General features: G+C 38.8%; 1 protein-coding gene and 1 long non-coding RNA gene across 3 annotated transcripts in view; one reads left to right on the top strand and one right to left on the bottom strand.

Annotated features, from left to right (window-relative positions):
- Positions 1–12,339, bottom strand: part of ARHGAP18 (Rho GTPase activating protein 18) — a 125,475-nt gene extending 113,136 nt beyond the window's left edge. The window contains exon 1 of one of the 2 annotated variants that reach the window (XM_082406169.1): positions 12,146–12,339. In XM_082406169.1, coding sequence (XP_082262295.1) covers positions 12,146–12,258 — 113 coding nt within the window. In that variant the 5' untranslated portion in view covers positions 12,259–12,339. The remainder of the gene's footprint in view (positions 1–12,145) is intronic. The other variant, XM_082406168.1, reaches the window with a different exon arrangement.
- Positions 11,887–25,502, top strand: LOC309635286. The gene is made up of 3 exons (XR_014248722.1): positions 11,887–12,097; positions 14,371–14,480; positions 15,099–25,502. It is a non-coding gene; the product is annotated as an uncharacterized lncRNA (long non-coding RNA).
- The last annotated feature ends 1,396 nt before the right edge of the window (positions 25,503–26,898 follow it).

Here is a 26,898-nt window from a genome sequence, read left to right as displayed (position 1 = left end):
CCCCACATGTGTGTTTAAAATGTCGTTATTGGGTTTGGAGGCATACGTATAAATTTTCCCTATAAAAACATGAGTTAAAAAATGTTGTATTAAAAGATGTATATTCTATAAAGCTTGGGTATTAAAAAGCAATAAACATTCTTACTGTGGAAATATGTTCACCAAGGGGAGATTTTTACAGATATGCTTGTATCAATAAAACAGATAGTGGCCACAGAAGAAGGGTAATTTTTAAAAACCTATTACTACCACTACTACCACCACAACAGAAAAAGCCCAAAATATGTCCCTAACTCCAAAGTATAAAATTTTTGAACATTTTTCCACTTATTAAGAAACAGCAATATTTTGGGATTTCACAAATTGTGTTCCCTTGGAACATTGGTAACAAGTGTTATTAAAAAATAAAAAAGGCTCCTAGGTCAAATAACTTTAGAATATTTAAAATATGCTTCTTGCCACCAATTTTTTTTTAGCAATTCATAAATACTAGATAAAATATTATATGCTACAAGGCGTCTTGCAGTAAACTTTATTTACACTAAAATATTAGACCACGAAACTCCTTTTCAACAGAACACCTAGTAACAATATTCCACACACAATTTGGGAAACAGAGCTCTATTCCTTTGACTTATTTATTAAAGAAATTTTGCTTTAAGCAGATTAACAAAGTATTAGTCTCTCCTGAAATGTATAAAAAGCTATTAGAACAAGCCTTTCATTTTAAAGACACATAGCCTGGCCCTGGCTTTCAAGCTTCAAGCTTCAAACTAAGCTCAAAAGGGATTAGTCTCTTTCCTTTACCTGCAAAATGGAGATGATATGATTTCCTATCAAGAGTATAGGGACGGGAAAATTGGTGTAAATGTGTTTCTTAAATGACCTTAAAATCTTAGGAATTAAGTGATCTGACGAATAAAACATGACCATCATTGCTATAGACAAACAACTAAAATGTATGCAGCAGGTTCTCACAAAAACAGTGGCAGCTCTAAGCTGGAGATACCAAGTATTTTTAAAGAAATAGATACATATTCTAATCTTCAAGTACTATTTTTAAAAAATTTCCCTCCTTTAAGGGAATATCACTCCCCCCGCCTCCACCCAGAGTTCAGAGGGTGTTCTAGACACTTATTTTCCTCTTTGCTTTGAAGGAAGTGTGGCAAGAGACAAATCCATTTAAGTAATTGGTATAGTAAAGCAACGTCTCTGAACAAGAAAGAAAGGATATCCTACAGTGATGCTATTTAGGTATGCTAAGGCGCAATGATAAGAATTATTGGACGACTGTTAAATTAAACTAACGTTCTGGGAGTAGAAAAAGCAAGCAACTCAAATACTGGCAATTAATTTTTATATAGCCTCTGGGATATTTTCCGTATGTACTATGTGATCTCAAAAATATTACGTACTCCAAAATACTACATCTGTGTCCAATAGTCCCTTAGAGTAAATATCACTGGATGTAAACAAACAAGGGCCTTTGGCAACTCTGCTGCTATCAAATAGAGGGAACATGTTCTATACAAGGAAGATCTCATCTCTCAGGACTCTATTCTTTCCAAATTCAAATTTACTTGTGCCTAAAATCAAATTCAAATTTAGCACTTTTGTGAAAAACGTTTTTGAGAATCAAGGTTTTTTTTGTTTTGTTTTTTGTTTCTGGTGGAAAGAAAAAAAAGGCTCTATACTAAATTGTCCTGCAAACATAAAACCCAACCGTTCCAAAATATAAAATATCCATCAATGCACAAATATAGTTGAATTCCTATTATATACAGGGTACTGAATCCATCTAGTGCTTAGGTTTAAAAAAAAAAAATCAAGCCCACCCTTAAGGCATTTATGTTCTTGGTAAATAGAAAATTTTCTACAATATAAACTTGCCTAATAAAGCAAGGCGGAAGGATAAACGCACATAGGATGTGTACGTACTAGCGGAGAATTTTAAAGTCAAGCTCCAGGGAAGAGAGGTTTCTGTCTAACAGGAGTTGGCAATAAGACCAGAAAAGGCAGGTAATGCCAGATACAGAGAGACTGGAATGATAACTGAGTAGCTTATTGCCAAAGATGACCTCTTTACCAAGCTGTGTAAGCCATTCCCTCACTGAGGGGTGAAGCCTATTCCTCCATGCTCTTGAATTTGAGCTGGGCTATGATTAATTGGCCAACAGAATATGGCCAAGTGGCATTGAGTAACGTCTGAGGCCAAGCCCCAAGAAGCCTGGCAGGTTCCACCTAGACTTCTTAGAATGCTCACTCTGGGGTAAGCCAGCAAGAATGTAGGAAGTCTGACTACTCTGATTCTGCCATGCTATGAGGAAGCCCAAGCTAGTCATGTGGCGAAGCCGCACAAGGAGAAAGATGACCCACCAGCCCAGGTGTCAAACCTGTGCACGAAGAAGCCTCTGATGATCCCCATGCCTCAGCCCATCTTGCTTGACGGACCCCAAGAAAGAACTTGATTGTGATCCTCCAGAATCAAGAGAGAAAATTGTTATTTTAAGTCACTAAGTTTTGGGTGGTATGTTACACAGCAACAGCCGACTGAAACAGTCACCTTGACCTTCAGGATAGGGGTCACAAATGGTGGTACCTGGGCCAGATCGAACCTGCAGATAGGATTTTGGGGTGCTTACTCAGTATTTTTAAAATTCTAGCTAACATTTTCTAACAAAACCCACATTCTTCTGAGGCCTGCACTTTCCAATCATCCACTTCACTTATTATATAACCTGCCAGGCCCCTATTGATCCTTAAGTATAGAAACCTTTCTCTAAAAAATGGGAGCAAGGGATTAATACACTTATACAATTACCTAAATATATCCAGTCTGATGACATTATATAGTTATACTATAATCCAGAATGATTCAAAAATGCCATAAATCAAAAGAATTTTAGCCTGGATATACTGAAGCATATATATCCCCATTTTCAATAATAAATTTTAAAAATAACAATCAATCATTTACTTAAAAATAAATAAAGACATCATACAAATTTACTTCTACCTTGATCTAAATAACTTCTATCAAGATGACGGGCCATAGCTTTGACAGTATTATTTGGACCAGAGAGAAATGAAAAGACACACACTTAGTAACTCTAGTCAAAACATTAATTATAGAATAAGCTGATCGAGTTACATGTTTCTAGACCACCTATAAATAGCCAAAGTTCCTTTCAACTTTCAGTTGCCAGCTCACCTTTTCTGACTCAAACCAAATCTTAATTATTCAATAACAAATTATTTTAAAGTTTTATACCTCAAAAGAGAGAACCATGTCATGGCTTCCTAAATATGATACTGAAAACATTGTTTCAGAATCCATCTGTATTATAATGCAAGCTCCTTCAGGGCAGGAATTCTTACATTTATTTTATTCTAGGCTTATCATATACACCCAGCAAAAATCTTCACGGTTGTTTATTAAAATACATATTAGGATTCTTTTAAACAATTTAAATTTTAAGACATTCTACATTTACATATTTTTAATGCCTGAGTTACCCAAATCTCGTTCTAGGTAGGATTTCAATTTTATGCTGCTCATCAACAATAAATAATTCTTACTCTTTTTCTCAAAATACAGATGATACCTGACAGATGTTAGCATTCAGAGATAAACCAGATCTCTACAGCCAACCCACCCAAACTTCAAAAATTCTTGTTAGTGTGAATTCCAGTATTTTTCTACACAGCTTCAGTTTCACAGCAGCATGATGTTAAAGCATTTCCCAGTTTATTAAGTTAATTACATTTTACAGTTCTAATCTGATTCAACTAGTGTCACAAGAACATGTATCAATTTCCATGTTCCTAAATCTTCCAAATAAATGACAAACTTAGACAAGTGCATACCCCCTAATGGAAGACAGGCACATGTTCAGGAGCTGTGGAAAGACATATCGTATTGGCATGTGCAGTGCTCCCATGTACCTTGAGAAGGACACCGTACTAGAGTAAGACGAAACTAAAGGCAGCAGAAAAAAGCATCACTGTCACGTCTCAATTCACAAAGATCCTAAGAGGCAACAGAGGACAGTCACCCCCAAGTTACTTGAAAATTTTATTTAGGTTTGAAAAATGTATTTCAAAACCTGTTGTTGGGAACTCAGGACACATTCTCCCATAGCAACAATGCCACAGATATATGGTGCTTTGAGTTTTCCAGCAGGTGAAAAGAACTCTGCGAATCCAGAAAATGGCACGACTGGAGAATTTACAGCTCTCTGGGATTTGATTACCATGTATGCTGTTTTTCCCTCTATGGAAAATGGCTTCTGCATTACTCACTGGCATACATCTCCCTCCTCCCTCCAGGTCACTATCTCTTTCTTTCCTCCAGTTACTCCCACTCCCACCAAAAAAGTCCCCAGTCTCTTAGAGGTGGAAGCAAAACAGCCTGCTCCTGTGAGCCATTCGTAAGCAGGAGCTACTGAGCTAATAGCAATTTGAAAGGCACATATGAGAGGGATTTGAGAAGAACTGGCTAAGGGGACAGAGTTTCCTAGCCTAGGCCCAGTGCACAGTAGGCATTTAAAGTTAATGTATTATGTATAATAAAGATGAAGAGAAAAACCAACAGTATAGTCTTTAAATGCGTGCACTAAATGAGAAAGGGGATGGGGCTCAGGGGGCACTGGGTGGTGATCTGGACCATGGATATCATACCCTCAGCTTAGCTCTGCTCCATGAAACATCACTTTTAGGTTATAAGATCAAGAGATGTTCAGGGACTTCCCTGGTTGTCCAGTGGTTAGGACTCCACGCTTCCACTGCAGGGGGCAGTTTCCCAACCAGTTTCAATCCCTGGTCAGGGAACTAAGATCCCAAAAGCCACAGGGTGTGGTCAAAAAAAAAAAAAGAGAGTTGTTCAGAAAGTACACAAATATATTTTAAGGAAGAAAAAGCATAAAAATGATCGTGTCTTCAAAAACTTTAGGTATGGTGATATACTAGTACTTTTACCTACAAGTATTCAAATAACCTAAAGTCAATTCGGTCTTTGAGGAAAATGAGCAAATAACTTTTCCTTGCTCTAAACAAGATGATTTTCCATCTTATTAAGAGTAACAAACGATTTAGAAATTTATATCCACCCAAACTACAAAAAGCTGTTTAAAAGAGTCACCTGTGCTTAACAGGGGTTCAATACCTTTAAGCCCTTTTTAAGATACTGTTTTGGTATTCTTTGTAGTTATTAACATTAATATAATCTGAGATATTTTTATAAATATCTTAAACTTATTCCACAAATATTATTTTTCAAATTAAGAAGTTATACTGCACATGTATTAAAGCAAGCATTCTTTTTCCGAACCACTTACAAATCAATTTCAAAAATGCTTTCTAACAGTATTTCCAAATTAATTCACCCACAGGTCTTTGACTGCCCTGCGTCATCATAGACAATCACAGTGCTTTATGTCAAGCACTCTTTTAAGTACGTTACATATACTAACTCATTCAATCCTCATAATAACTCTTGAGTTAGGTATTACTATGCCCAGTTTGCAGAAGGAAGAGAAAAAACTGAGGCTCTATGACATTAAATAACTTGCCCAAGATCACAGCTATTAAATGACAGAACCAGGACTCTGACTCAGACAGTCTAGTTCCAAAGTGATCACACAAAGTAGGTGTAATCACTGCACCCTACTCCCTCTTACACTCATTCATTCAAACTTTTATTACCTGCCTAGAGTAGGTCAAGCACTTTGCTAAACCCAGGTAAAGAGACAAAATAAGGCAAGATCTCCATCCTCAAGGAACTTACATTTTAATGCGCAGCAAAAAAGCAAAGTGCAAATTAAACCCAAAAGTTCCATGTGACAATTCTGATTCAGCAAAACGTCCAGGGAAAAGATAAGATATTGTATTGAAAAGGATTTAGTAATAATGTTCCTGATGTGCACATTTTTTTTTGAATACTTTCAAAAGCTACACATTTGATCTTTAAAATTAACCTTGTGAAGCCGAGCATTATTACACTCATTTCATAGATGAGGAATCAAATAAAGTTCTGAACAGCTTAGCAAAGACGCCACATTGCCTTTGGAGGGAAACTGCCCCGCCTACAGAATCTGCTTCTCTAAAAAGACCCCAAATGGTCAAATCATAGGCTTCCTGGGACAGTTCAAAAAAATTAACTGGGCAAACCTGATCCCCTTTCAAAAATTTGAAATTAGTCCGTCCGTTTGCTATGAGATGTAAGATGATAGAGGGCAACAAGGGTGGGGCATCCGTTGAGAGCCAAACTCAAGCTCGAAATAAGGAGATTATAAAGCCAGTGGACAGAAGAGAAGAGAGTCCCAAAAAGAGAGCAACATGCCATGTGACCAGTCCTGAGGGAAGAAGACAGGGGATATGGTCTTTTCCTTATGACCCAGATGCCTGCAATAAACCTCATTTTCCCTAAAGACACAAGTGTTCTTTGCAAAAGCAACTACCGAAAGAGCATGTGTCAAGGGGATGACGTTTCACAATTTTTTCCGACACAAAAATTCAGATACTTAGTGGGCTTGAGTAGAGAAAAGACTCCAGATGCAGTAACTGGCCACACAGATCTCCATGGTTTCTGTTTACTTCTTGCAAAAAAAGGGATAAACTTGGCCAGCTCACAGCAACGAACACAGAAGTCAAAAGAATGTGTCTTCAGAATTATCCAGACATCATCCTTTCTGCTCCCTCTGCCCTAATCCACCCCCAACACCTTTACTTGTCCCCACTCGCCTCAAATAAGAAAACTTCTTATTTTCTGTCTCCTCTTATCAAAAGTAAAACAAAGTCATTAAAGACCAATACTGACTAAAACTTTGACAACAGACCATTTCATCTCGGAGTATTTGTATGAAATGAAAGGTTTAGGTCAGGACGGTAATCACCTAAAGGAGAGAGTTCAGGAAACGACTGGAATCACACTCGGCCTAGCACACCCTCTTCCCCAAACCAAGCTTGGAGACCAGCTGCTATCTCCGCCCACCCCCAGCCTCTACCCCATCACCACCCAAGCAACAGCCTGGAGGCCTCAAGTTTCTGCTGTTCCAAGCCCTCTCACAGGGACACCACTAGGGTGACAAGTAGAGAGGCTTCTCAGGACCTTTGGACAGCATTCAAATCAAGAAGATGTAGGAGAGCAAAGGCCACCAAAGGGAGTGAGACCTCACAGATCCATGACCATGGAGCACAGGGAACTTCCACTTGACACAAGTGTGGCCTTGGCCTCTAGGATGCTGGGTCCTTTTACTAACCTGTAAATGATACTCAGGTGTACAGATAATGAGGAATTTGAAAACAAGAGAAAAAAATAATTCATTTTGGTGGGCCAATTATTAAAAACTCTTTAGGCCTAATTACCAGGCAATCCAGAAGCCATCACGTGCGTTGTTAAACGCATCAATTTTTGTGAGTTCGTTTTGCTGCAACACTCTCAAAAACAAGACAGATACTAAGAACTTAAACACCAAAAGAGCAATCATAAACCTTCAAATAAGCACTAGCCCCCGTTAGAAAAGAAAAACAAAGGTGGACGATGAAAGAAGTAAAGGGACCGTGGAAGGCAAGGAAAGTTTTCAGCAGGTTTTTTTTTTTTTTTTTTTTTTAAGAAGGTGGGTTCTTGAGATTTATAAATCCTTATATTTGAAAAGGCATACACCTAATATATGTCCCATGAAGATAACTTTAAACAGGCCCACAAAAATCACATGCCTCACAGATGAGGGCAGTTAAAAGGCAAATGTCACATAACTCTAAATAAAGGTAAGACCTGCCCAGTTAGAATACTGGGTGTGTCTTTTAACAATTCAAGAGAAAATTATGAATAGGGCTTCTAAACGACACAGTAAAGAAAATCAGTTTTTAGAAAGTACTCTTATGCCAGCACATGGAGGACTAGATTGATCTAGAAAACAATTATCCATATGGACAGGTTAAAAATGCATTTGGTCACTAACTCCTGCAAAATTAGAATGAGGAATCATGCCTTCAATGATAAGGCTAGGAAAAATAAAAAGAAACAGTCGTTCACTTATGACATAATTGCAATATAACAACTCTTCGCCACCCTACCTTCACCAAAAATATATATAATTTCAGATAACACACAAGTTCAGAAGCAAAGAACTCATGATACAGTACATGATACAGTAGGTTTTTTTAAATGCTGTAAATTCACGTAAAAGAAAGACACGAGAAGATGGCAGCCCTCTTCCAGGCCTGAACTTTTACATAATGGTTAATTTTCAGTTATGCCATTTTTAGTTAAGCATAAGGATCATGCCCATGTTTCTTAACACGTGACAAAACGGTATTTGTGAAAATGCTTCTGAAATGAGGAAAAATATGTTACATGCCACAAAGCTCGGTAAGTTCTTTCCTTTTCTGTATCTAGTGTGAAAGCAAGCAGCAGCTAGCCATAAACCAGGCACTGTTCTACGGGCTTTACGTGGATCATCCCACTTAATCCTCTCAGTGAAGTGAACACTAATATGAAGTTCAATTTACAGGTAGAGATTTAAATAACCCTTCCAAGGCCACACTGAGAATGAGTGGGAGAGTCAATCGGGATGTGACCCCACGCAGCCTGGCCCCCGAACCCAGATTTTCAGGCTTTATGTCATCATGACCTAGTGCCTCTTGGTTCTGCTTGCCCAACACCAATGGCAAATGGGGTCAACAAAACAAGATCTTACATGACGAATGCTATACATTTACTCATAGAAGACATAAAAATATCTCAGACGGGGGCTTCCCTGGTGGCGCAGTGGTTGAGAGTCTGCCTGCCAATGCAGGGGACACGCGTTCGAGCCCTGGTCTGGGAGGATCCCACATGCCGCGGAGCAACTAGGCCCGTGAGCCGCAATTACTGAGCCTGCGCGTCTGGAGCCTGTGCTCCGCAACAGGAGGGGCCGCGATGGTGAGAGGCCCGCGCACCGCGATGAAGAGTGGCCCCCGCTTGCCACAACTGGAGAAAGCCCTCGCACAGAAACAAAGACCCAACACAGCCATAAATAAAATAAATAAATAAAATAAATAAACCCAAAGTTTAAAAAAAAAAAAAATCTCAGACGAAACTAGAGTTAAAAGGTTTAATAAGAAGAAAAATACCATTTGACATTAATATTTATCAAATATTAGCAAAAACTGATAGGAAGCAAACAGAATAGTTTTTCTTAAAATGACGGGAAAGTCAAGGGAAAACAGTAAGAATAGACAAAATGCAGTATTCTTTGAAAAACTGCTTTGCAAAAGTAAACATTAAGAAACCTACTTGAAAATTAACAAGTAAATAAAGTCTTATAAATATAGCTACTCATAAAAAGTGGTTTCTTCTGGAAACATTTGACTATGCACAAGTCAGTCAGAACAACTAATGTTAGCATATTTCTTCAAATCCTAATGTTTTCAAGAAGAAATATAACAAAAAAAATTGAAAACAGAATTCTGTAAATATTTGAGAGGGTCTAACTATGAGTAGGAAGAATTCCTTAATCAGGTATCCAATGAATGTGTCGTGTCCTGATAAAGAGGGATAATGGAATGGAATGGAATGGAATGGAATGGAATGGAATGGAATGGAATGGAGGGAATTTTAGACTAACAGATAACTTACAAAAATATTAATTCCCTACTATCCCAGCTTCCCCAAAGACCAAAACAACAATAAAAAAAAAAGGACCTGGTAACATAGGGCTAAAACTCAAATGCTTTCTATAAATATCCTAAATCATATACATAATCATTTATACTTATCAAATGGCATATACATGAGCTCATCTTACTGAACTAAACATTTGATTAAGTAGTTCATCAAAGTGCATATTATTTAGGAGACAAAGTCTTGCAATAAGCCAAATTAGACTTCTGTGCTCCCTTCAACAACTGCTAAATATGTGGATGGGAACACAAGAGTCTAACTTTTGTCTCTTTTTCACAGTTTGTTTGTTTTGGTTTGGTTTTGACTTTTGAAGAGCTTTTTAAAATAGGCATCAACCACCAAACTTGCACGCCGGGGCAGCTTGCCAGTGCTTCAAGTACAAGCCGACAACCTCGGGCCAGAGCCGAAGCCCTGTGCCCCACTCCCTCACCACCATCTTTAAAGGATGGCTCCTGACCCCATCCCACCCTCAAATCCCTCCTCCCACCACCACCCCCCTTCTGCCCCAATAGCAATATCTCAACCTCTCCAGGCTACAGAAGGTGCCTCCCAAAGAAACACTAAGCTTATCTGATAAATGATTCCATGCTTAAGGGTAAAAGCCAATCAGGACTGTCCCTTTTCTCTCCTCCCCCCCCCCCCAGCCCTCAAACCAAGGCTCCCATCTTCTCCAGCCTAAGACTCTAGTTCAGTGGTAGGAATTTGGGGCCAGTATGGGCAAGCAATATGGCAGCCAGTGGGGGAGGCACTTGGGAACAGGTCTGGCGCTACCACTCCCTGGAGTGCGCTTGCTGTATGAGCAGCTGCCCACCCTACACCCTCTCGATTTTGCGCTAGCCTAGGTTGAGAATGATTCTGCTCTGGACAAGGTTGAGAATGCCCTGTTCCTCTCTTTTGTTCTCTCAACCCACTCAAGTATAGGCCACCCACAACAGGCTGCAAAACTGCAAACATCGGATAAAGGCTCCATGTCTCAATATGCAGCCCCAGGCAAAGCCCCACAACAAGAGACTTTGCAGCAGTCTAATCCCTGGGTTTGAGTCCTCAAGGTAAAAATGAGAGGTCAGGACTCAAAGTCCCTAAGGTTCTTTTCACTCTCACAATCAAGATCCAAAATTCAGCTCAGATCCTCAGGCCATCCCAGAGTAAAGTCTCTGGAGAATGTGCTAAGTCTGCACAATTCTGGCAGTTTTGACCGTCAAGTGGAGTCCAAGTTACAGACAGTAAGGGGTTGGCGTTGCAGTCTGCTTACTGCTGAAAGGTTACTATCTCGTTAGTGTGCTACAGAAAAAATGGATGAAAACACTTTATGAGCTCTCACACAAAATAAAATGATAACACATCCAAAGCACAAGCAGCAAATCCCTTTTATCTTTGGAAATGAATTAAGTCAATGGAATACATATGGCGGTTGCAATGTGAGGAAAAATTCTGGTCAGCCTGGGAATCTAGCGCAGAGTATTACAGGCATTCCTTTGATTTTTATTCCCCTCCTCCACATCTGGGGATTTTAAAACAAATGAAAGAAGGCATTATTCCAGCTTAAGGCATAAGCATAAGTCACAAAAGAACAAAGAAAGTTTTATTATCACATTAAACATCAAGGAGGAAATGTGCTTACTGATAACTAATTTAGTATCTTACCCTATTAGGTTAGCATTTGCTGTTTGCAAGTTTCTAGGCCAATATTTACAATTTACATCTAAGACAGGAGGTAAAAATGTTCAGCTAGTGAGAAGGTCATTAAGGAAAGGAAGGGGGGGGGTGGTAAAGGCTTGGAAAAACAGAACAAAGTACACAGATAGACGGTACTCTTTGCGCCTCAGTGGTCTATAGAACATTCGCCCTGTCTGCCTATAAAGTGATTTAACATTAACCACGGTCACTCTAGCAGCAGAGTACTACTTCCTGACAAAACCTTTTTGAAAGCTCCCACACCAACAAAACAATCTACATACGCCGAAGAATGTGAAATCTACTGCCCCAGGCCAGTGTCTTGGGCTTTCTGCCTAAGAAGTTTGCTTTCAGCCAGAAGAAGGGGGAAAAGAATCACAATGTAACAACAGCAGATTGTAGAATACAGCGAACAGCCCTCCTGCTTGTTGGCGCCGTTCCCAAGCAGCAGTTCCAGTGGCTGGGCCTTGAGCCCATTCAAGAATTCCAACTCACAGGAAGTGTTTCAAATATAGTTATTTGATCTTTCAGCATTTGCAAATGCACCTGCTGAGCAAGGAGCCTGACAGCCATCGCCCCAGTTCCTTCCTATCCGTCTTCACAAGTCATCGTAGAGGCGGTTTCAGGATTAGGTGAGGTGCAAAGTACAGAAAACCCCAGCCAAAGATTTCTGCTGCTGCACGAGGTTAGGCGCGACCTGTGGCTTTTGGTTCCTTTCTCCCCACACTAACTTCCCTGTCACTTTTTTCCCCGGAGCAGGTAAGAGGGCTTTGTTTTGTTCTCTAGCTTTCGGGTGCCCGGGCTTACCTCGTGGTGGCTTCCTCCCCTCCCTTGCCATGGTTCCCCCCCAGGGCCTGGTCCTTGCCGCTGGGGTGGTAGGCAGTGAGAACAACTCCCTGGGAACTGGAGAGCCAGCTCATGGTGAGAGAAGGGGCATAATTTCTGCGATTCTGACACAGAGGAGGGGAAAGAAGTTCCTGGCTCTCCCGGCAACTCGGCTCATTAGCATCGGCCGGCTCCTCCCACCAAGGCCAGCGATTCACAAGTGAGGGGCGGGGCCTCTCCGGAGCTGGGCCGCTGACTCTCCAAGGGGGAGACCGGTGACTCAGAGCGTGGCCGCAGCCCGGGGACAACCCCAGTCCGAGAGGCTGCAGTTAAGGGGTGGGGGGTGGCGGGGGTACTAGTTGCTCCCACTCCCGCGTTATTCTGATCTGATTAAACGGCCACGTTGTAGCCGCCTCTCAACGTTGTAAGCACAAGCCGTCTTGGTTAGGAAACAATGAATTACTGCAGAGCCTTTTTTTCCCTTCGTAATTCCTGTTTCCATCTGATAATTTCTGCTACTTCATGCAACGGGAGTAAGGGCTCTTCTTAGCCCCTTCAAGGTCAGCATTAAAATTAACCATAGCAAAACCCAATCAACATGCCCAGCAAAACTGTGCCATACAGGTGACAAGAAAGGCTTCCTGGGGACTTCCCTGGTGGTCCAGTGGTTAGGACCCCGAGCTCCCAAGGCCGGGGGCCCAGGTTCAATCCCTGGTCAGGGAACTAAGATCCCACATACCACAACTAAGCCCGCTCTCCCCAAGGAAGACCCGGCACAGCCTAAATAAATAAATATTTTTTAAAAAAAGAGAGAGAAAGGCTACCTGTTGTGTCGAGTCTAAAATGTCTTCATAAAAAAGATGTGTACCTAGAATACCATCTTCTTTCACATAGCCAATGCCAAGTTTACCTTTTGTTTTAACAAAATACCCTTCAGTACCAAAAAGAGACCCATCTACCAAAACTGTTAAATGGCACTGCAGAGAATTAAAAAAAAAAAAAAGTACTTACTATTATTTGTTGAGCACTTACTATATGCCAGGCTCTCTTTGTGACAGGTGTTTTACATGTATTATCTCATTCAATTCAGTTCAGTTCTCTCTCTCTCTTCCTCCCTCCCTCTTCCTCCTCCTTCCTCTCCCCCTCCCCCCTCTGTCTGTTTCTCTCACACACAAACACACCTTATAACATGGGTATCATTCTCATCTGCAGGAAAGTGAGGCTGAGGGGCAGATTAAGTACCTTGTCTAAGATAACACAATTGTTCTGTGCCAGAAGCTAGATTTGCCCAGAATTCTAGGCTAAATTCCATTCTTTTTAACCACCATCCTGTTCTTTGTCCTGCAGATAAGGAAACAAGCACAAAAGTTATGAAAAATATAAGAGATGTTTCTGTCCTTTCTCCTCTAAAAAATTCTACGCTCCTCTATATATCTAGTAGCCTGAATGGAAGTGGTTTTTGTGGTTGGTTTTTACGGTCTATCAGTATTTGTATCTAAACTTCCTCATAAATAAGTTTTCAACTTCATCATTCCATAAATATACTGTTTGTACTTCTTTTATTATTTAAAATGATCATGAGAGATAAATATTCATACTTACACACTCTTAAAGTATCAAAAAATTATTATTATTTTTTAAAATCCTCTTTGGTATCTGCTGTGAACTCCCATTTACAAGTCTTCCTAAAAAAGAGTTTATTACAGCTTCCTCCCTCCCCACTCCACAAGTAGTTGGTCAACTTTTGCATATCAACTAATACCTCCACTGGGCTCTACCCATTGTCTCCTTTCTGTCCCCACTACCTAAATCCTCTCTGTACCCTGTAATTAGATCTTAACTCCAATCTTACAACAACGCTTTAACTCATTTTCTTGCTTCCTCCTCTAAATTATATGGCACATTATTAGCACACCCAAGCACAGCCCTACTGATGTCTCCCCATAAAACTTCCACTGGTTCCCCATTGCTAACAGAACCAGTTCCAAACCTTTGCGTACGGTACTGAACATTTTTGCTCCCTTACCCACACAAGTCTCTCCATCTCTTCTGCCAGACACCATTCCCTCTGGCCCCCCTGTCATTCCTTTCTGGGCCTTCCACATCTAACTTACCTTCCACATAGCGGATGTTCAGTGAATGCTGAGTGGTAAAGAACTGAATGAATTTAATGTGTCCTTAGAAAGTACAGTAATTTTTTTTTTTAGTTAAATTGGTAATATCAGACAAGTGATCCTCACGGACCTACCAGTATGATCCTATGATGCGATGTTTACCAGTTCAGGCAAGATGAAAAGCACAGGAAGAGAGGCAAAAGGTAAGTTGACTGCAGTGTATGATTTCTTTTTAATGTCTTTATGTGGAAAAATGATTAATGCTCCCACATTCACCCTTCTTTTTTACGTAGCTGCTCTGAGATTTAAAAAACAAAAACAAAAACCAAGAATCACTACCTTCTACAATTATTGGTAGGCCATACACTCTAGCTTTTAAAAACTCTTTACTTCTCTGTTTTTCTCTTCATCCCACACCATCCTTTCCCTTACTTCCCTGGACCTCCTTTTTATCTTCTTTATTTTTCTATTTTTTCTTCTTCCTTTGCTATATCCTCAGTCAGTGTCACACATGCCCATTGACAGCCATGAGCGCTGCCAGCTCTCATGAGACAATTTATTATACAGGGAGCTTTTGTCCAGTCTTAGCCAAAATGATGATTAAGTTACATTTTTGCCTGACTATAGTCTCTCCATTTGTTTAATAACAAATAAATCACAATGTATAAATCAAAATGAAACTATTTTACTAGCTCAAAGTAGTATTTGGGTTCATAGTAGCCAAGCTTTTTAATTTTTGTGAGGCATAAAATAAAATGTGGCACAAATTGATTTACATAGCTTGGTACATAAAATTTGAATCCTGCTAATTTAACTTTCAGGTACATGGAAATCCTCTGGACTCCTCCTCCTTTCCTCCTAATAAGCCCAGTTGTTACTGGTCTGAGAATGTTGCCTGTCACAGGGAGACAGCTGGCAGGCTTGTATCCTGGGGTACTTAGCTTCAAATATAGGCTCAAGTATTCAATAGATGAAAAACCACTTTCAGAATTTTCTTATGACCATCACGGACGCAAACCTTACTACCATAATGCTTTCTTGAGGGGCTTCCCTGGTGGCACAGTGGTTAAGAGTCCGCCTGCCAATGCAGGGGACATGGGTTCGAGCCCTGGTCCGGAAGGATCCCACATGCCGCGGTGCAACTAAGTCCGTGCGCCACAACTACTGAGCCTGCGCTCTAGAGCCCGCGAGTCACAACTACTGAGCCCGCACACCACAACTACTGAAGCCCGTGCGCCTAGAGCCCACGCTCCGCAACAAGAGAAGCCACTGCAATGAGAAGCCTGTGCACTGCAACGAAGAGCAGTCCCCGCTTGCTGCAACTAGATAAAGCCCACGCGCAGTGACGAAAACCCAATGCAGCCAAAAATAAATTAAATATATAAATTTATTTTTTTTAAAATGGTTTCTTGAAAGGCTACTCCTGTTTCAAACCTAAAACCCTACCAAGAATTAGCTAGTCTGTCCCTCATACCCTTCCTCATAGAGATACATTTTATGAAAAAAACAAAAAAAAAAAGGTATTATTTTACTCTCTTCTGCAACCACTTTAAACAAACACTGAGAACCTAACGTCCTTGAAGATGTTAATATTCCAAGCTACTCACTGCATGCCAAAGACTTTCCTGTTATGAAACATCTCACAAAGTAATTAACAACATCAAGACAGTTTAAACATTCATTTCATTCATTCCCTTCAAATGGGACTAACTGGATGACCTAGGGAGGAAAAAGGAAGCTGTAATTTACATACCCAAATCCGTTGTTAAAAATAGGGTGGAGATAGCACTGCAGCCTCAGATAATTTGACAGCCATGTTCAAAAATAATGAAAAAAAAAAAATTCTTAGCCTCAGAGCTAGTAGTATTAAAGAATGTATTAACTGGTTTTCATATTTTGATTTAGGAGCCTACTTAGTAGTATGGAATTATATTTGCAGGGTACCAAAACTGCAACAGATGAACATATTTATCTAATATTTTCTTAATTGGTTTCTGTCACTTTAAATGGAATTAACTAAGGAGAATGTTTATACTCAAACACTGTAAGATCATTGGAAGCCTGTATAGGGACACAGTGCAATGTGAAAACTGACCTTTCAATCGGCAAAGCTAAACTCAACTTACAATAGTATAACAAGAACTTGAATAACTTAATCATCAACTGTGAAGTTAAAGTTTTACATAGGTGATAAAACCTATCATACAGCAGCATTAACTAATGAAGAGGGAGTGTTCTAATACCTCCTACCTGATGTTATATCAAGCTTTTGTAGGAATAATTCTGTGAGCTTGCAAGTAAGCCAATTCTGTAATAAGGAGCTGTGACGGAGAATTATTCTGTACACAGAATGTAAACTTACTCCCTTGGAAATTGCCTTCATTATTACTAATTCTGTCTCTGGAGCAACAAGGAAAAAGCCTTTTCCCTCTCTCTGGACAGCTCTAAAAATTTCTGCATTATTCTCAAAGTTATTTTCTTAACTATTCCTCCAGGGAGAAAATACTAGCCATGCCTGGAATGATTTCTAACTGCTATTGCCAGAGGCTAATTTAGGCTTCTTGGCAAACATCTGGAAAAGATCCTACAGTTAAGAGTTTACTACCAATAAATAATACTACCTAACGTTCGAATGCTTGCTCTTTGCTAGACGTGGTACACAGAGTCTCTCATTTAATTGTCACAACAAGCCTGAGAGAGAAATATTAGAATTCTGCCCACTTTAGAGATGAGGAATGTGAGGTCACCCCACTAGCAGGTGGCAGAACTAGGACGTGTAAACCTGAGTTTATATGACCATTGAGACTGTGCGCTTAAACACTGTAAAGGTCACAGGTGTCCTGGAACTGACTCTATTTTGTTTATGAAAAAGTCCACATGGCTAATTAATCAGGTAAAATAATCTACAGCACATGTGAAGTGTTTAACCAAATGGAATACTGATGTAAATGCAATGCTGTGGCGATGAACATTCAGGCAGACTCAAACATATTAGTTTTTTCCTGGTACTTTGAAACTTCTTTTTTATGTCAAATTACTAGAGGACTGAGACACAGTATACATCCTACTGTACAAGGTCATCACCATTATGCTATATCTAAAATTGTTTCTGCTGATAGAAATGAAAGTCCTTTGGCCATTATGATTGTAAACATCCTTTATCTTTTAATTAAATAATTTTTTTAAGGCAAAGACAGATCTAGGTTTATAGGCCCTAAAGTCATAGAATTTCTTAGACACGGGGCTTTGGAAGGGGGTTTGCAAGAGCAAGACTGGAGGTTTAACTTCATTTAGCTTCATGGTAAATCCACCTCACGTCAAAACTAGCCTCAATTGGAAATTAGCCACGATAAGCAAAAGCAATGACCCTAAACTTTCCTTTAGTTTTCTCTTCATTGCTGAATACAATGGGGCCCGTGTTGTGAACACTTGCATTTAGGAGCACCAAGTCAAGAAGAGTGAAGTGTACTCTGGAGGTAGGTACATTCTGGAAACGTAGTATTTTGCTTATTAACAAGACAATTTGAAATATCTAGAAGTATAGCAGTACTTAGACTTGCCCCAGTACAAAAGCCTTGTACTGAAGTAGATTACAAAGAATGTTTATCTCCTTGTCAAGTAAAATAAGTCATAATGATTGGGGAAGACTTAGGGAAGCTGAATATCTAAGGAAAGCACTATAGTTCTATTGAAGTTTTAGTTTTTATTAACTAACATTACTAAGTTTTAATTTTATTTCTTAAAGTTTTAGAGTAGGTCCTGGAGTAGTTATATTCTCTTTATTGACCAAAATACTTGCTAAAACTGCACAGACAGATGCTATCAAAGAAGAATTTTCTATTTTGTAAGCCCTTTGGGAAATTTCTAAGGTTAGAAATAGCTCCAAAAATGGTAAAGCATAATTTTACTGGAAAAAAAAGTCCTATTGATCAGTTTACAGAAGGAGCACATAGAATGTTGGGCAACACCCCTGGTTTTGCTTTCTGGGGTGAAGAAATTAGATTCCTATGTCAATATGGATTAGTGCTCTCTACATGTGCACACACTGGTGGCAAAAACTATTCTAGAACCATGTAAATTGTCCACATCACCAGAGCGTGGACATTGCCCACTAACTTTTCAAAAGGTGGTGTCAAGAAATAATAGAAAAATATTACCATCCTTTTGATTACACAGGGCTTCACTAGTTTTCCAAACAATGTCTAGATATGTTTGACTGTATTTCATGGGGAAGTTTTTCTTTGTTTTTTTTTTGTTTTTAAGAAAACCCTCAAGATAATCTCATAGAGGAATTTAATCAGGGAGTTTGGCTCATTTAAAAGTAATTACTTCTGGTCAGTTGAATAGCAAATATTTTCATTTTTAAAGCTGTAGAACAAGCAGAGCTGTTTTGGACAAGTAGCTACCATGTCCACAGAGTCAGAAATTGAAATACTAGACAAATTTTTGAATGCCATAATTGAATGCTGATATAGAGAAGGACAACAACTTCTCAATTTCTCTACAAGCAAAAATCTCAGGAGAACTCTTTTTCAAGTTGCTTCTACTCAGATGAATCAGAGAGTTAACAATTCTTCACTTTCTAACACGACTTCAACTCAGGGTCTCAGAGAATTCTTGATAGGCCTGTATTGACACAGGCCTGTGTCCAGCAAAGCAAGTTATATGAATTCTGATTTTCTATGCTGCTACCACATGTCTTTGAGAACCGGAGTTTTCAGGAATTGCTATCAAAATAAAATCAAAGGAATTATATATAAAAGAAATTATGTACATTACTTTGTAGAAAAACAGCCTTTTTATTAAAATTTATTTTGGGAAGAATTTGCTTTGTTTCTTGTTTGACCAGTTGCGATTTTGTTTTTGCTTTTTGGAAATAACCATTAATTTTTTTTTTCAAATAAGTGAGTCATAGTTCCTGGTTAAAAAAGTTTAGACCATATTCTCTCAATTTTAAGAAACAGATTTTAACATTTTTAAAATTAGTATTACCTTGAAATCAGACTTTTTATATGGTGACATTTATTTCCAAAAAAAAAAAACTATTAACTTGATTTGTTTTACACTTAATGCAATCTAGAATCATTGAAATAAAGCATTCTGTCTCTGCAAAATTATAGTATAATATACTGACTTCATTGGGTTTAATGAATTTGCTTTGTTGGTTATAATTTGCTTCTTTCATTGGAAATTTATTTTGCTGTGAAAGAATAAATTTCCAATGAAATAAGTAAATTATTTAAAACAACTGTAGTATAATTGTGTATACTGATTTTTTTTTTTTGGAACCAGAGTCCATATGCCTCCAGAATTCTCAATATGCCTCCAGAAAAGATGAAGAACCATTGCTCTAGACATTACTATAAATGATTTTCATCCAAATGCTAATTGAGAAAGCGCTACTCACATAATATCCTAGCCCCAAATTGTTTGTGCTCCTGAAATATGCTCTGAAAATATCTAAGAGAGTTATTTGCCTTCATTCTATTTAATAATTTGGCTAGCTGACTTGTTACAAAGGCTCAAAGAACATAGCTATAATCATGGGGATTTGGGCTTTCTGAAATTTTAAAACAGACTAAAAATTACAGTGTTGAGGTTGTCCAGAGGTTATCTATAGCTACTACAAACTACTTCTGTTATAAAAGCAGCTGCTATGGAACAAAAGGTTAGGCAAAAGCTGTCAGGCAGATGGTTACAGACTCAGGACTCTAACAATTGAGGAAAACGCCATATCCTGCCACCAGAATATGTACTTTCTTACAGTATAAACTGCTCAAGTTCAGACACTGCCTCAACACACAGTTCCTGGCTCAATCAAAATGTCGATTATAAGAACTGACATCTGGTTCTTGTGAATCACTCCTAAATAATGTCTTTAAAATTTCTATCCCACCTGCCCACCCCCCAAAATCCAGAAGGTTCTCTACAATTCAAATAGTGAAAAAATTTGAATTCCACTACATAAAGTAGAAAATACATTATTTTCCATCATCAACCTGTCTTCCTGCTAACTATATTTCATTTTTGTATTTTCCTTTAAAAGTATGTACGATACATATTCTTTCTTTCCCGATAGTGAAATTATATGTTTAATATTAGATATGTCACATTCCTGCAGGTATGGATTAATAAGTAACAATAAATATAATAAAATTCCCTCCAGTCATCACCCCTCCAAGTATGTCACAATACATTTTACATATACATCAAATGCCCACAAACACTGTAGACTGCATATATTCATGAAGAACAGCTTTTATCACAAATTCGCATGCCAGAAGAAACGCAGGAAGAGAGTGTGACAAAGGTAGGTTATTCTTTTTTTTTTTTTTTTTTGCACAAAGTGTAAAGGTTTTTTTTTAATTATGTGTAACACAAAGTTATTTAAGTCAATAAATTTTAAAGGAATTTCACATGTTCTGATTCTTTCCACTGCCAATCACCTTAGTTCCTCCAAACTCATAATCTTCAAGATAAAATAGCCCTTTCAAAAAGAAGTTATCGTGTGAGTCAGCCCACAATTCTTTTAGTTAGGCTTCTTTGATCTCCAATGAAATATGGACACACTTCAAAATTCCCCACCTGTAATCTTTGGGATCCAATTTCCTCAAGCAATTTACTTTAGGACCATGTTTAGGGTCAGGTGATGGATCTGCCTGGTTCTGAATTTGACACCCTCTAAAAATGTATTAGGTTCAAATCATATTCACTCCTAAGCCATCACACCCTAGAAACAGTACAGATCATTGGGATATGCCAATACCTAAGATAAAAAGTTTGTTAGGTTTTCCATAGTTTCCATAGTTTGGCAGCTCTGTCTTGTAGTTCTTTCCCACAGATCTAACACGTAGTTCTATGAGTAAAGGAAACCACACAGTTAATCTATGAGGCGTTTCCAACGATGTAGGTTTACAGAAAAGGTTATTCTTTCTAACACACCCTATATCACACTGCCTCTTCCTCTTAAACAGAAGTAATTTTTTAAAATTTTTCCAGAAGCTGAATATAACCTTCCAAGACTTGAGTTTAAATCACACTCTGTGATGTTCTTGAAATTTCTACCACTGTAAGTTATCAAGCACTCAAGTCGAGGCAACAGAGTCACATTTTGGTAACAAAAATGAGACATGTATCAGAATTCTCCTTACTGCCAGTCTGCCCCTCTCAAAAGTAATACTTGCAAAGAGCATCAAAATAAAGCTGTGGTGAACAAGTAAACACTTAGAGAAAACAAAGCGAAATGGTTAGAGCCCTCTAGGAGCTGTCTTCTTTCAAGAGAGACTACCATGCAGTCTGTTATAAGCATTCATATATTAGAGGATAATAAAAAGAAACTTGATAGAGGTTCCATCAAACACTTAAAAAGACTTTTTCAAACGTTTTAGTCCAGAGCAGACATTCTACCACCTCCATGTGAACTAGAGGCACAAAATGAGCCCAACAGAGACTCCTCAAATGTCCCAAGAGCAGGTACTAGACACCAGCAATGGTCTGCTGGGGTACTTTGAAGAAGACTAGCAGGCCTGCCTCTAAAAGAAATATAATTCTGCAACAGCCCATGGTTTCACCACTAAAGTCACATGCAGGGTTATATTGCATAGCCACTGGCTGCCTTCAAATAGATAACCTAAGAGAGGTATAAATGAGTCAGATACAACCCAGCCCCCAGGAGTTCATTTTTAGCTAGGATGGACAAATGTGTACTGTATAGTAAATGCAAAAATAAAGCATACCCAAATGCTAAGGGAACAACTGATAGGAGGTAAATAATTCCAAGATCTATTAAGGTTTCAAAGAAGAGGGCACAACTAATGTGCACATGTAATTTTCCCCCAAGCTTTCTGTATTAAACATTGATTATTTTACATTCAAAGAAAATAGTATTAAACACACATCAAGTAATAACAACCCATTAGGTCTTGAATTAGGGTGGGTTAAAACATGGCTTTTTACAAGGAGAGAGAACAAAAGAGGCGAAGGCACAGGTCCTGGATGACTGCTTGCACAAAGTAAAGGTGTGTTCATAGCCAAAGTGCTGTGAAGAATGCAAATGGGAAAAGGGAGACAGGATAGGAAGACTAAACATAAAAAAATATAAATTCCTACCAGATGTTTAGGGACTTCCAGTACCTTGCAACTAGTTAGTCTACATCCCATAGGCAGTGGGGATTAATCAAAGGTTACTGAGACAGTAACGAAATCACCTATACTAGAAGGAAGAACATTATGGTAGCTGTAAATAGCAGGGATGGGAGGAAAAAGATGGACAGAGAGATCCACTAGGTCATTATAGTAGATCTTATCAGTTAGGAGGGTGCTGTAGTATTACAGCAGCGGCAGACCTATCTGTTCTTCATCTTCTTTCTTAACCCGTGCCACCTATAGCAGTGGCAATGCACAGACACTGCTGCAGTAGAATCAGGAACTGCTGGATACGTGGAAGTGGGAATGGAAGAGGAAGGGGTCCCAAATTACCCTATGGGTTCTAATCTAGATGAATGGAGACTAGATGTTAGATACAAATGGTTAAAAACAAAGTTGTTTAGAGGACAGGTCTGACATGTCCCCACAGCAGGAAGGCCTTGGGCAACATGTGATTATGAAGTACCTGGTGGCAGCTGGGAGGTGAGGAAAAGTTTTGGGTCTCTAGCCAGCTCTCCCGCAAAAGAACTGGTTGTCCAAAGGGTATTTCCTGTGCCTGCCTCATTGGTGAGTAGCAGCATTTACCCATTTCTCAAGGATGCCCAACTTCCACAATGGGAGTCCACTTAGATGCGTTAAACTTCAAAACTGTTTCAGACAATGAAAGTTTTCAATCAAGAGTGAGGGATTAAAAAGGAAGAGAAGAAGAAAGATGGGAAAGGTGAATTTTCTGAGCAACTATCAAGTTTCAGGTACTTGTTAGGCCCTTCCAGATATGTTCTCTCTTAATCTGCCATCTTATACACAGGGGCACTAAAGGTTTAAGATGCATCAGAGCTGTGTCCCAAGTCACAGAGCTAGTCCTTGGTAGAGTCTGGAAGCAGGCTAGGCTCACTCAGAAACCTGACTGCGATTTCAAACAAAAGGCACTCACAACATTCTTTCCATTTAGGTCTGATAACATTTTATCACTGAACTAAGTCAATTTCCTTGTTATTTGATCCATTTGCAGTATAATTAAAAATGTGATTACCAAACAGAAAAAGAAATGCTGAGGCTAAAAAAAAAAAATCTTATAATTGCAATTTTTCAGACCAAACTGAGAAAATATAAAAGCAATTTCCACAGCACCTACCAGTGATTCCACCCTGGATCTTTAAGGCCTGAAGGTCTAATATCCATTGGCTATTAGTCTATTGGTCTATCATAGTACAGTCCTGATAACTTGCTTTGGGTTTTACACCAAGCCCTGAGGTTCTAGTACTGATCTTTAATTTCAATCTATCCTCATAGATTTGCTCTATCCAAACAAAAGAATAGTGTGAATTAATTTATGAATCACAGAATTTTTGCATATGTGGTTTATACCATCTTGAACGAATTTTCTGTGAACAATGAGATGAGGAAAACATCTGGCTCAAAAATTGCTAGGCCAGGTGATATAATATCCTTTTCCCTCTTCCTTTTCCTCTTCTTTAAATAGAGGCCCATCCTTGTTTACAGGATGAGGGCAAGAGGTAAAATCCTTTCCAAAAAGGAAGTAGTGTGTGATATTGTTATTAAGGTATTGTGTAAAACTGTTACACAGGCTGTCTAAGGAAATTTATCAAAAAAGTAGCTAAGCTCTCACCTATGTGGATAGTCACCTGTGAGAAGTCTGATGGAGCACTGAGGGATAGTGGGAAATCAAAGGCTCCAGGGAGGTCTTTCTTTTAACTCACTCACGCTGCTAAGCCTGTGTCTCTGAACAAGTTAAATGGAAGTTACATGTTCCTACCTGACAGGGATGTTCTAAAGCACAAATAAGCTGGTGGAGGAGGTTGAGAGAAAAAAGGAAAAATTTGCTGAATTTGCTCATTGAATATATATTTAGCACAGAACCCTAATATGAATGCATTACTCCCATCGCACAGATGAGAACACTGCAACTCAAAGATTAATGTCAGGGCAAACTCTTTGCTCAGATTTTTAAAAAAGGCAAAGCCAGGATTCACAATAAAATTCCTTTGACATAAAATCCACGCTCTTCCCATTTTTCCATTATTCTGTCTTGAGCATATGGCAGCACGTGCATTATTAAGATGAGTTTATATATTATTTTTATAGTTTACCGAATCTAAGAAACATATTCTTTTTTAGATTCATCATTCATTATTTTGCAAGCCACTAGTAAAGAAAAATACTGCCAATAATATTACGAAAACCACCAATTGTAAGTTGCATCAGAATTTCAGAGATGTTCAAATGTGAATGAAATGAAACAAATATACAGCTTAGAATAAAGTACAGAAATAGAACGACCAAGTAGAACCATTTTTCTTTTTTTTAATCCCACCACTGCCCCCTCCACCACCGACCCCCTGCCCCCGGTCCACTTTCCCCTCTTGGTGTCCATACATTTGTTCTCTACATCTGTGTGTCTATTTCTGCCTTGTAAACCGGTTCATCTGTATCATTTTTCTAGATTCCACATATATGCGTTAATATACGATATTTGTTTTTCTCTTTCTGGCTTACTTCGCTCTGTATGACAGTCTCTAGGTCCATCCACATCTTTACAAATGACCCAATTTCATAGAACCATTTTTTAAATTTCACCAAAAAGGTCACAAATTTGATTCTTTTAAGATTTGCCAAGTATTTCAAAACTTTAATGATACTGATACATTTATTCAGTCAATAAATTACATATTCATTTAACTACTATGTGCTTAACACTGCCGCAACTCTCAAGGCCATGTTATCAAAAACTAACAATCAAGTCACCAAACGTTTTACCAGAAAATATCAATGTTAACAACAACAACAAAAATATCAATCAAGTAAGTGCTCTGGGTATGAGGACAGAAGACTGCAAAGGCAGGAGGTAACACAAAGCAGGGAGTAGTCAGTTCTTCCAGAGACAAGTCCTCAGTCTCTTCTGCAGAACACAAAGGCTGGTTAGTTGCAGTGGTTACCTCTTGTCTCTCTTGCAAATGACTGACTTCAAATGTAAAGCTCCCAACTTTAATATGAAAACCAAATAAAGAAATTAGAGTCAGAGTTATCTGTTTATCCTTCTTCATCTTTTAAAAGAAGACTTGTGGCCTTTCAGAGTGGCACAGAAGTCCTTGCAATGCGGCATGATTTAACTGGAACCTGCCCCAGCCTGCCCTGGAGTCTTCCAGACTTTGCATGTCACCTCCTACACCTATCATGTTCCTGGTTTGGTTTTTGGGCTCCTGGAAAGGCTCTGGGATCGTCTTTTGGTTGACCCACACCCCAGCATTGTCACTGAGTCAGTCCTGTTGGAACAAGGTTCCATGTTCTCTAGGAGTGTGAATGAACCCCCAGGGAAGTCCTGGCAACCACATGATGTGCCCTGGGTAATATGGCAAGGACATGGCTTACTTCTTTTTTTTTTTTTTTTGGCTGCACTGTGCGGCTTGCAAATCGTAGTTCCCCAACCAGGGATTGAACCCAGGCCACCACAGTGAAAGGGCTGAGTGCTAACCACTGGATCGCCAGGGAAGTCCCAGACACGGTTTACTTCCTTTCAGATTTCTGTTTCATACCAGCCAGTGAACTTATTGTAGCCTGACAGATTTTGGGTAGAAACACAGTCATTCCCTTCTTCAAACCAAAGCCAATTACCTGTCCTGTTAATTGACACAGCAAACTTTAAATTAATTAATATAAGAAGAAAATTCCTAACTACCTTTTTTTTAAATTGAAGTATAGTTGACTTACAATATTATATTACTTTCAGGTATACAACATAGTGATTCAATATTTTGATAGATTACACACCAAAGTTATGATAAAATATTGGCTATATTTCTTGTGCTGTACATTACAACCTTGTGACTTATCTATTTTATAACTAGTAGTTTGTTCCTCTTAATCCCCTTCACCTATTTCATCACCCCTCCCTCTACCCCCTCTCTCCTCTGGCAACCACTATTTTGTTCTCTGTATCTGTGAGCCTATTTCTGTTTCGTTATATATGTTTGTTTTGTTTCTTAGATGTTGTCATAAAAATGATAACATACAGTATTGGTCTTTCTCTGTCTGACTTATTTCACTTAGAATAATGCCCTCCAGGTTCATCCATGTTGTTGCAAATGGAAAGATTTCATTTTTTTTTAATCTAACTATCTTTTGATAGTTGTGGAATTCTCTCTTAACTATTCACTTCCTGAATTAATGTGAGGGTCCCTATATTGGCCCTAAAAGATCACTCATGGCACAGTCCTGCACACTGTGGAACAAAAACCACATTCACAGAAAGACAGACAAGATGAAAGGGCAGAGGGCTATGTACCAGATGAAGGAACAAGATAAAACCCCAGAAAAACAACTAAATGAAGTGGAGATAGGCAACCTTCCAGAAAAATAATTCAGAATAATGATAGTGACGATGATGCAGGACCTCGGAAAAAGAATGGAGGCAAAGATCAAGAAGATGCAAGAAATGTTTAACAAAGACCTAGAAGA

Source organism: Balaenoptera borealis (assembly GCF_965194805.1).
Source record: "Balaenoptera borealis genome assembly, chromosome: 9".
In the NCBI taxonomy this organism is placed as follows: Eukaryota; Metazoa; Chordata; class Mammalia; order Artiodactyla; family Balaenopteridae; genus Balaenoptera; species Balaenoptera borealis.
The sequence above is the reverse complement of the archived record's forward strand: the minus strand, read 5'-3'. Positions and strand labels throughout refer to the sequence as shown.